General features: G+C 30.7%; 1 protein-coding gene across 5 annotated transcripts in view; it reads left to right on the top strand.

Moving 5' to 3' along the window:
- Positions 1-12,515, top strand: part of Tao (Serine/threonine-protein kinase Tao) — a 468,452-nt gene that overhangs the window by 231,989 nt on the left and 223,948 nt on the right. For all 5 annotated transcript variants that reach the window (XM_072532044.1, XM_072532043.1, XM_072532046.1 and 2 more), the window contains exon 8: positions 5,198-5,337. In XM_072532044.1, the coding sequence (XP_072388145.1) occupies positions 5,198-5,337 (140 nt within the window). The remainder of the gene's footprint in view (positions 1-5,197; positions 5,338-12,515) is intronic.

Below are 12,515 nucleotides of genomic sequence, written 5' to 3'. Positions count from 1 at the left end.
CTGGTTAAAATCCAGTATCACGTATAGCAGAAAAATCTCTATCCTTTGTCGAGAGCAAAGTGCACGTGCTCTGGTTTCATCTAGCTGTGGCAAAAATAATCTGATACAAGGTCTATAGTTTCGCTTTCAAAACGCAACAGAACCTTAGATTTTCTGGGACTTATTATGCTTTTCTTTTCTTGTAGTGTTTATTTTACGAACATGATATAAAGTCAACCATAATTATATTATAACAAACGAAAAATATTTAGAACCACCACTCTACTAGTGTAAGTATGCACACTCTACTGGCGTAAGTATTAATTTGGGATCCGTTAACAAATATTAAGGTATTACTTACTAATTGTAGAATAGTCTTCTTTTTATTCAACTAAAGAGAAGTAAGAACTGGAAAAATTTATGTATAACCTTTTTCAGTAATTACTTCAGGGATTACTTTTTGCTCCAAGTAAACTCTTATAAATAAAGTAGTTACTGCTCTTTTATTCAATTACTATTAAGTAAATACTTAAATGCGAGGAAGTAAAAGCAAATACCTCTTTTTATTCAATAGACCCAATGGGTCTATTGAATAAAAATAAGTATTTGCTTTTACTTCCTCGTATTTAAGTATTTACTTAATATTAATTGAATAAAAGAACAGTAATTACTTTATGTAAAAGAGTTTACTTAGAGCAATAAGTAATCTCTTTTATTTTCAAGTAGTTACTGAATGTATAAGGTTACACAAAAATTTTTCCAGTTATTACTTCTTTTTAGTTGAATAAAAAGAAGGATATTCTACAATTAGTAAGTAATACCTTAATATTTGTTAAGGAATCTCAAATGAATACTTACGCCAGTAGTTTATGCATACTTACACTAGTAGAGTGGTAGTTCTAAACATTTTTTGATTATTATAATTATGGCTGACTTTATATATGTTCGTAAACATAAACACTACATGAAAAGAAAAAACATAAGTTTCAGCAAGTCTAAGGTTCTATTGCGTTTTGAAAGCGAAAGTATAGACTTTCTATCAGATTATTTTTTGCCCCAGCTAGATGAAACCAGAGGAGGTGCCCTTAGCTCTCGACAAAGGATGGAGATTTTTCTGCGATACGTTAGTGATACTGGATTTCAACCAGGTATTGCTGAAGATTTCGGCGTTCACCATACGACTGTATGTAAAACCATAAATAATGTTGCTGACAGAATTTTTGAGAAATCACATCAGTGGATAAAGTTTCCGTCTGACCTGGAAGGTATGGAAGAAGCAAGGACAAAGTGGGCAAATCGATTCCAAATACCTACCGTTATTGGCGCACTGGATTGTACCCATGTTCAAATTAAAAAACCTTCAGAATTTGGTGACGAATTTATTAATAGAAAAGGTTTTCCTAGCATAAATGTACAAATAACGTGTGATGCAAATGAAGTGATTACAAGTGTGGACACTCAGTGGCCTGGAAGTGTACACGATTCGAGGATTTGGAAACAAAGTTCGATTTATCAAGTTATACATAGCTTTAGAGGCAATTTTTGCCTCCTTGGAGATAGTGGATATGGAATTTCTCCATGGTTATTATGCCCATTCAAAAACCCCCAAAACAGAAGCGAGGAATTATTTAATATCACTCATTCCAGAGAAAGGGTGATAATTGAAAGAGTATTTGGGCAGCTAAAGCAGAGATTTCCTATATTAGGGTCTAAAGTAAGAGTATCTTTGGCAAAAGTTCCAAAGATCATTGTTTGTTGTTCTGTTTTGCATAATATTTGCAAATATCTACGGGACGATTTTGAGTTATCCGAAAATGAACGGGAAAACCCACAGGACCTCCATGATGTACATTACAATGAAGCGGAAGTAGATATCATTCGTCAAAGAGGAGCTGCAAAACGCCAATTAATAGTGGAAACAATATTTAACAATAATATTTAAAAACAATATTTTACTTGATTTTGTAATTTTCTAACGTTGTTTTTAATTTGTTTACTTAAATATCATTGTCAATTTTTGTGCCATAGACACTACAATATAAAACAAGTATTTTTTGTTTTAATACCTATTTAATAGACTGAAACTTTTAATACAAAATTAAGAAAACAAAAAATGTGAAACTAAAAATTGCAGTACATATATGGAAATAACGAATACATTAAAAATGGCAGTACATATTTGAAAATTACAAATACATTACAAGTCTATTCTCGTAGTTCTGATACGATGCGATTATTAACCACTTCTGCTCCAAAACTATCTTCAGGAATTCGATATGGCAAAACATTTGTCAATTTTTCTATCAGAAGTTTTTCCCTTTGCGCTTGAAGTCTAGCAACATTTAATTGTTCAAGAAGAACAAGTCGTTGCAACTCTTGTGTTGATAAACTTTCCGTTTCATCGGTCTCTAACTTAAATTTCTTGTTCTTTGGACGTTTTTTCAGCGTTCCTATAGATGAGGGTATTTGTGAATTGGTACTAGCTGATCCAGTATTTTCTAGATTGTTCGCTTCTCCATTGTTAGTTCCAATGGAACATCCTCCAGGAGTTTTCGCGAATACTGGATTTGTTTCAAAATTCAATACACCCAGAAATTCTTTTTTCCACTCGCGCAATTTAACTTTTTTGTTACCAGTCATATTTTTATCCGTTTTCTTCTTTACATCTGTTTTCATTGAGAATTTTTTTTAATTTGTCAATAGTAATACTTGTACCAGAAGCCTTAATAAAGTGATCTCTTATCCCGTTCCATGCCCTTTCTTTAATTTTAACAATTGCCGGAACCATTGGTTTGTTCAGAAGAACCGTATGATTTTTCAATATTTTGACAGCCACTCTCGACAGGTAATTCTTCCTCACTTGACGACGACATGACCATTTATAGCGCTAAAATTTAACTGACGTGGATGTACCTACTACACAGAATCTCAACGACGCACGCGACGTTTACAAACTTGTTAAAACTTGTCTTGCAGCTATAAAAACATCACAAGACAATTTTAAAAGTAAATACTTACAAGCATAAGTTAATACTTACAAGTATATACTTAAATTTCAGAATATTTTTCCAGTATTACCTTATAAGAAAACACTTACTTTTATTCAAATAAAAATAAGTAATATCTTATCCTTATAAGTATTAGCTTGTGCTTAAAAGTTACTACTTTTAAGGTAACACTTATTTTTATTCAACAGACCCCATATCTTATATTTGTAAGTATTAGCTTTTGTTTAAAAGTTACTACTTCTAAGGTAACACTTAATTTTATTTAATAGACCTATTAACGGATTTTCTGAACAAATGTCAAAAATGTTGGCAAACTATGAAATTAATGCTGAAATTGCATAATGTAATGTTTATAAAATAAAGTGCTTATTGAAAATGGCAAATAGCCGAAACGTTTAAGCAATAATTAAGTATTTTTATTTACAACAGACTGACAAACCCAGAAAATAAAAAAGTTTGTGTTTAAAAATTCACGGTCATGAAATAACAATATATATATATATATATATATATATATATATATATATATATATATATGTATATACTGGCAAATTTAAAGAAACCGATTATTAATGCAATGTATTTCTTTCTATTTTATAGACTATATCTAGATAGTTTGAATGCTCCTCGCAACTCCAAGTGTTAAATCTCAAAACGTCAAATTAATTTGTTTATTTGTGTTTTGTTTTGCATTTTAAAGTCGTATATCTATTGATAACAGGTACAAACTTGTATTTAATTGATAAGTTAACTAGTTTGAGTTTTTTGGAAGTGATTTTTCTTTTGATTTGTTTTAATCAGTGGTTTTTTATTGCAAAGAGCAAGTAAAAATGGGTGCTTTAATACCGACTGATATTTCTAGGTCCGTAACAAAGGTTGAACGTACAGGAAAGTTGCTGCAATGTTTGGTAAATCACCATTAACCATCCACCGTTGTGTAAGTCGATGTAGATAGACCAGGGAGTATGTAACAAGGAGAAAACGCTTAACCACGGCTGTAGATGATCGATTTATAAAGTTGCAAACATTACGAAGTAGCCGTCAAACGGCAGTTCAAACCAAAAACCTGCTGCAAAATGTTCGTGGAACCACCTTAAGTGAGCGCACAGTAAGAAGGAGACTTAAAGAAGCCGGTCTTAAGTCATATGTGCCAATAAAAGCTCCCAGACTCTTAGAGACACCATCGTGTAGCGCGACTACAATTCGGTCGGGAACATCAAAATTGAAAAAATAACTAGTGGAGTTAAATTCTCTTTACAGACGAGAGCCGTTTCTGTGTAAATGCATTGACGGTATAGAAAGATTCTATCGACGCCAAGGGGAACAAAATGCACCTTTCAATTTTACTACGACTGTTCCTTTTGGTGGAGGTTCAATTATGATGTCGGGCGGTATATATTTTGTGCTCGAATAGAGTTAGTGGCGATTTATGGCAGACAATTAACAACAGATAGGGATATCAGAGATATTCTCCAAGATTATGCGTTACCTTTTGCACCATACATTGGAGAAAATTTTATTTTAATGCAGAATAATGCGTTCCCACACGTCGCACGCTGTATAAGAGACTTCTTACTACAAGTGGGTATAACAACAATGAATATGCCAGCGTGTTCTTCAGACCTAAACCCGATAGAACATGTGTGGGATATGCTAGGCAAAAAACTTGGAGCAGTTGTTCCTGCTACTTAAAAGAGAGAGGAAGTAAGAATTGCGTTGATTGAGGAAGGGGAAGACTGCTTCAACAACTGATCAATAGCTTTATCAGAAGTATGAGGAATGATTGCAGTTGTAAAGGCTCGTGGAAGAAGCACACGCTAATAAAGCCAAAAAATGCATAAACAAATCTTTTAAGTTTAAATTGTACAATACAGTTATTGTGTTTAAGATCCGTATTTGTTTAAGATCCGTATTTTGTTTGAGTCTGACATCTTTGTTTTTTATCTCTTTAACAGGTTTCACATTATACTAGCATTGTAATACAAATTCCAAATACCTACTTCTCGTATTATGAGATTATCTAAACAATAATCACAATATGTAGACTAGAAAATGCTCAGATTTTATTAGTTCCTTTAAATATGCCGGTATATATATATATATATATATATATATATATATATATATATATATATATATATATATATATATATATATTTATATATATATTAAGTAATGGGCACATTGCAATTCTATTATTATGCTTTAAGGTGGAGAAGATGGTACGACGCGAAGACATCGACAACTTAATCATCCAGCTGCTGCAGCTGTTTCAGATCATGGTACCAATAATTTTGCCACTATTAGAACTACTAGTATAGTTACTAAACAACAGAAAGAGCATATGCAGGTAATTTTTGCTCATACATACGGAAAATATTGTGGTTTTTGATTTTGTTTAACTTCTTTGTTTCTATGACATGGTAATGTAATATATGTTGAATGAGTAGGCGTCACAGGAGTTAATGCATTAGATCGTTCATCACGACTGACGCTATTTGTATTAAAATATCACTCATGTGACGAAATATATCGATCCACGTAAGAACTGTCCCAAATACGAAACTTTTCGTTGTTTCTCCACACTCAACACTGCTCGGTCCATTCCAGCTTGTCACAAATACCTTCTTATCTGTAACTCGTTCTAACCACAATGTTACGTCCCTCCATACTTATTTATATATACTCTACTTTTCCTTATCTTTATAAATGACATCGCTAACTTAAAAGTCGATGGAAATTTTTTTTCTTTTGCTGATGATACCAGTATGACCTGGAGGAACTCTAATATTGCAACTCTCTCTACATGGTATTATAACTTCTGATCTACTTAAAATAAAAACCTGGCCCGACTCTAATTTACTCTCTTTTAACGTGGATAAGACAGTAGCATTATCCTATAAAGGAGCTCTTCAACCCTTGCTTCTTAATAACAGCCAGATCAGTATCGTTGATTCTGTAAAATTTCTTGGTATTTTTATAGACAGCAACATTAAATGGTCCCTTCATATCGATTTGTTAAGTAAGCAACTAACCTCAGTCTGCTATGCAAGAAAATCTGTTTTGAAGGAAATTAATTTAGCATCTTCCAAAATAACATATTTCTTTGTTCAATTCTCATCTTCGATATGGCCTTCCTTTTTGGAGATCTAGTACAGCTGTTCAATCTGATGTTATTTTTAAATTACAAAAAACAGCAATACGGTGTCTTTTTGGCCTCAGTAAAATAACACATTGCAGAAGCTACTTCAAAAATCACGGGATTTTAACTCTTCACTCTGTATATATTCTAGAAATTGTTTGCTTAATTCGTAAACACCTACATGTTTTCTAACAAGACCTATCATTACTACTCCACCAGAAATTCAACCTTTGATGTGTACCATCCACTGAGTTAGTAAAGAAATCTATATTATATTCGGCAAAAAAATTATACAACCTTCTCCATTTGCAACTTAAATCTACAACTTCTTTCCTTAAGTTCCGCATTGACAAAAGCTTATCTATCTGAAAGACCATATTATTCAGTGGAAGAATTTCTCAACGAATAACGAAGAAATTACGTACATTTAGGTACAAGCAGCTAAAGTATTTATATATATATATATATATATATATATATATATACAGGGTGGTCCTTAAGTAATTGTACAAAAAGAAACAGTAGATTCTACACTTTAAAATATTACGATTTAAGCCAAATTGCTTTTATAAAATGTTGATATTAAGAAAGATACAGGGTGTTAAAGTGCAAAATTAAAATTTTATTTTTCGCTATAACTTTCATGTTTGTAAACATTTACGTATAAAAATTTACAACTGGGTACTTTTAAATATGAGAAATTATAATTTGATGCACACTTTGTTGTAACTGATAGAGGGCGCCACTTATGCCACATATGTGGTATAAATTTGCACTTAAATTTTTTGCTCTTTAAGTTAACTGTATTTGGGATAAAAAATATTAAAGATACATTATTTTAATAAAAAAAAGGTATACTTGTTAATAACTTTAAAACTCAACAGTTTTCGAGATAATCGCATTTTAAAAATCAGCTGCATAATTCTTATCTAAGGCAATTACTCCAGGCAACGAAGAAAAAATAGACAAAAACATTAATACTTCTGAATTTTGGTATAAAATACCTTTAACTAAAGTTAATAGTTAACGAAATATTAAATAAAATAAATATATCGGCAAGATAATTAATAATAGGATTTGACAAAATAACAGAATAATAGGATTTTACATCAAACATTTTACGTTTTATGTTAAATTAAAGTCATAATCAAAACATTTTGTTTACAAACCAAATTAAGAAATAGTTAAACTAAATAACATAACTTTTTGTCAAAGTAAGTGTTCGATATGTCCACCATTTTCTTTAATTCATTTGTCAATATATTCCATAAAAAATCGTCTCATATTAAATAGCATTATTGGTTCTAAAGAAACTGCTGCAGTATTTATTTCTTCCCATAGTAGGTTGCGAATGTTTATGGGATTCTTATAGACACGTTGTTTTAATGCGCCCCATACACCAAAATCAAGCGTATTAAATTCGGGTCTACGTGGTGGCTATAATGTATAATGGATGAATATATCGATGACATTACTTATTTATATGATTACGTTACAGCTTACGAGTAACTATAATTACATCTCGAACAAATAGACTATTATGATTTACTAACGAACTAATATTATGCTGAACCAAATTGCCTGTATGTTTACTATATTTATATCAATATCGGTTATTAGGACAACGATGATGTTTTTGTAAAAATGCTGAGTCTTTCAGGTTAGATTTGTAGCAAAAGTATTATGAAACAGGACACATATGTGTTATTCAATACCTGTGCTCTAGTTTCTATTTGTCCTAATAAAAATGGGTAAACAATTTACGTAATGAACGATAAGTATTATTTTCGGATTTTTTATGAATTACGTAATTATATCAATCTCACCACATTGCCAAGAAATATGACGATCATGACCAATCCAACGTTCAGAAAAGTTGTATTTAAGTATGTTCTAACTGCCTTCTCTCTAGAATGTGGTTGGGTACCATCTTGCATAAACCACATATTTTGGGTTTTTAGCATTTTACAATAGAGAAAAAGTAATACAACGCCATTATAAAAACTTAAGAAGCGATAGCAAAGGGGAATTGTAAACAAGATGATGGCCAACGTCTGAATACGGACACGGCACCTAAAGAAGAAGATGAAATATCTTTTCTCCAGTAGGACATTTAGCACATATAACAAAGCATTTTGTGATGTTACATTATCATCTTTGAGTTGTTTTAATAAGAATAAACTATGAATTATGCTTATCTACAGGTATTCAGTGCTTTACCGCACAAATATCAAACTAAGATTACTGTGCAGCTGACCTATAAAATGCATTTATCTCGAAAACGGTTGAATTTTCAGGTTACTAACAAGTATACCTTTTCTTTGTAAAAATAATGTATCTTTAATATTTTTTAACACAAATAGAGCTAACTGAAAGAGCAAAAAAGTTAAGCGCAAATTTATGCCACACATGTGGCATATGTGGCGCCCTCTATTAGTTACATTAAAGTAAGTATAAAATTATAATTTATCCTACTCAAAAGCATCCAACTGTAAATTTTTGTCCAAAAATATTTACAAACGTAAAAGTTATAGCGAAAAATAAAATTTAAAATTTCCACTTTAACACCCTGTATCTTTCTTAATATCAACATTTTATTAAAGCATGTTGGCTTAAATCGTAATATTTTAAAGTGCAGAATCTATGGTTTCTGTTTGTACAATTACTTAAGGACCACCCTGTATATATATATATATATATATATATATATATATATATACATATATATATATATATATATATATATATATATATATATATATATATATATATATATATATATATAAAAATGTGCACTCGTAAGTGAATGGGATGTTATCGGTCTGGAGATAAAAAAGACAAGAGTTGTGCTAGTTTATCTATTTATTGAAGACGTTTCGCCTATTGTTCAATAAGCATCATCAGTTCATCTAAAAGAGTGTTATTAGCGATACATCTAATATGAAAAAAAAACAATTAAGTAAATGATCTTACCTTTAAAAGATCTGTAGCATTACAATGTTGTTATTGCAAAGAAACATCAAAAAATTAATATAATAAATATAACAGCAAAAAATATAGAAACACAGAACGCTGGAAGATTCCCAATTTAACTAATTTGTTTTAAATTTCACTTTTGAAAACATTGATTAATTAAATCTATCAAAAAATATAATTGTCAATTTTGAATTGTTATATAAACAACGGCAAGGCTAGGGTTCTTGACTGTTATGATCATATCATGAAAATGAAGTATTTGAAAGCTCGACTGTCAGAAATGACAATCAGCTGGTGAGATTGAAGGAAAAGTTTTATAGATGTCAACATAAATGTTATGATATAATAAAAGAAGTTGAAGAAGAAAACAATAATTAAAAGTAGAATACGGAAGAATCAATTTTGTAGTATTAGTGCATGGTAAATTTGGCTTAAGTTGCTGATATCAGTTCTCTTATTTAATGCATTAGGTTGTTTCAAAATATGACACATCTCCATAAATTGTCTCTTATTAAGGTTACGTTCTCTACAGAGAATTCTAACATCATCAAAATTAACAGTATGTTTGGTGTTGATTGCATGTTCTGCAAGGGCACAAGTATGTTTAGAAAGTTTAATGTCACTACGATGTGAAGTAAGGCGTCCTTTAAGGGAACGGCCAGTCTGACCAATATAACTTAGTTATATTGGTCAGACTGGCCGTTCCCTTAAAGGACGCCTTACTTCACATCGTAGTGACATTAAACTTTCTAAACATACTTGTGCCCTTGCAGAACATGCAATCAACACCAAACATACTGTTAATTTTGATGATGTTAGAATTCTCTGTAGAGAACGTAACCTTAATAAGAGACAATTTATGGAGATGTGTCATATTTTGAAACAACCTAATGCATTAAATAAGAGAACTGATATCAGCAACTTAAGCCAAATTTACCATGCACTAATACTACAAAATTGATTCTTCCGTATTCTACTTTTAATTATTGTTTTCTTCTTCAACTTCTTTTATTATATCATAACATTTATGTTGACATCTATAAAACTTTTCCTTCAATCTCACCAGCTGATTGTCATTTCTGACAGTCGAGCTTTCAAATACTTCATTTTCATGATATGATCATAACAGTCAAGAACCCTAGCCTTGCCGTTGTTTATATAACAATTCAAAATTGACAATTATATTTTTTGATAGATTTAATTAATCAATGTTTTCAAAAGTGAAATTTAAAACAAATTAGTTAAATTGGGAATCTTCCAGCGTTCTGTGTTTCTATATTTTTTGCTGTTATATTTATTATATTAATTTTTTGATGTTTCTTTGCAATAACAACATTGTAATGCTACAGATCTTTTAAAGGTAAGATCATTTACTTAATTGTTTTTTTTTCATATTAGATGTATCGCTAATAACACTCTTTTAGATGAACTGATGATGCTTATTGAACAATAGGCGAAACGTCTTCAATAAATAGATAAACTAGCACAACTCTTGTCTTTTTTATCTCCAGACCGATAACATCCCATTCACTTACGAGTGCACATTTTTTTATATTAAATTAAACGGTCATATACCTTAAAGATATATATATATATATATATATATATATATATATATATATATATATATATATATATATAAATATAAAAAATAAGGTTTTATTTTGAGGATGCAGTCATTAATAGGGCAGGAAAGTGAAACTCTTTGTTCTTTAATCAAGCTTTCGCAAAATTTATTTGCTTCTTCAGGATATGCTAAAATATGGTATCAGTAAATACAATGAAATAAGAATTAAATAACATTGTATAAAACTAGTATAAAAACTTACAACATGAGGTTAATCCATTAAATTTTTAAATTGACAAAACATTAAAACTTAACTTATTAAAATTATATAGTTATGTAAGTACAATATTTTAATTTTATTTAATTTTGTGTAAATTCATTATGACATTGATTATTATATTGATGTTTGATTTATGTCAGAAAGACACTCGTTTCTGTTTATTATATTTTTTGTTGTTGATAACTAGCTCTTGATTGTTATTATGGTTACGTACAAAGTGGCGCCAAAGATGAATATTTAAATTTTATATTATAAATCTAATATTAGATTTTCTGACTATAAATACTATAATTTCAAAAAATTTAAATATTCATATTTGGTGCCACTTTGTACGTAATTATAATAACAATCAAGAGCTAGTTATCAACAACAAAAAATATTAGTCAAATATAATTACTTAAATATACAATCATCATTTGGTTTGTCTTCTGATAAGTGTGAACACAGATATGCCACATCAACAAGCAGCCAACATTAACCAACAAAATGAGAAATTGAATATTTAATGAATTGGTTTTTGAGTCAATCAACTTAAACCTGCCACTTAAATCCACAAAGGATGTTGACGATGCAATACGACAATCCAAAAAGCTGCCTGGCTGCTACTGTAGAAAGCACCTATAAAGAAAAACCAGGCTCATATTCGGACTATATAAACAATATCATTCGTGAAAAAAGAAAACTAAGAAAAAATGGCAAATTACTCGAGCCGCAATAGACCAAACAAACCTCAAAGAAGCATTAAACGAATACAAGGATGCTGGAATTAAACATTTTTTTAAAAACCTTTCTGTAAGTGAAAATAATAACTACTCACTATGGGAACTGAGAAGGAAACTGAAATCCCAACAAGAAACTAAGATCCTGTAAGAAAAGACGATGGTAGCTGGACTCGTAGTGATGAAGACAAAGAAAGCACTTTTGCGGAACATCTTATGTCTGTATTGTATGTAAGATGTAAGAAGCTCATGCAGATGACGGAAAACCCATTTTAGACATACTAGACGCCCCATATCAGATGAGTCCGTACATCAAAAAATAAAAGTTTGTGAAATCACAGAAGTCATTGCAAAATTAAACAAAAAAAACACCCAGTTATGATCTTATCACGGGTCTAATACTAAAAAATTTACCTGAAAAAGCCAACAAGCTAATACTATATATTTTTAACGCTGTTATAAAAATTGGTTGCTTTCCTGTATTGTGGAAAGTAGCTAAAATAATTATGGTGCCAAAACCTGGCAAACACCCAAATGAGGTCTCATCATACCGTCCAATAAGTCTTCTACCAACTCTCGTAAAGCTTTTCGAAAAGATCCTTATGATTAGACTCGAACCTATTATCTTGGAAAATAACAATACCAAACTACCAATTTGGCTTCAGGCAAAAACATGGTACCATCGAGCAATATATAGAGTAGTCAGAACAGCTAGAGATGCCTTCTTAGATATCTCGCAAGTATTTGACAAGGTCTGGTATAATAAACCGTCATTCAGCGTACAAACTACTTTAAGAGATCATTATTTCATCGAAATCCATTTGCCAACGACCTCCTGACGCCA

Source organism: Diabrotica undecimpunctata, chromosome 5 (assembly GCF_040954645.1).
Source record: "Diabrotica undecimpunctata isolate CICGRU chromosome 5, icDiaUnde3, whole genome shotgun sequence".
Lineage (NCBI taxonomy): Eukaryota > Metazoa > Arthropoda > Insecta > Coleoptera > Chrysomelidae > Diabrotica > Diabrotica undecimpunctata.
This window is presented reverse-complemented; position numbering and strand designations above follow the sequence as displayed.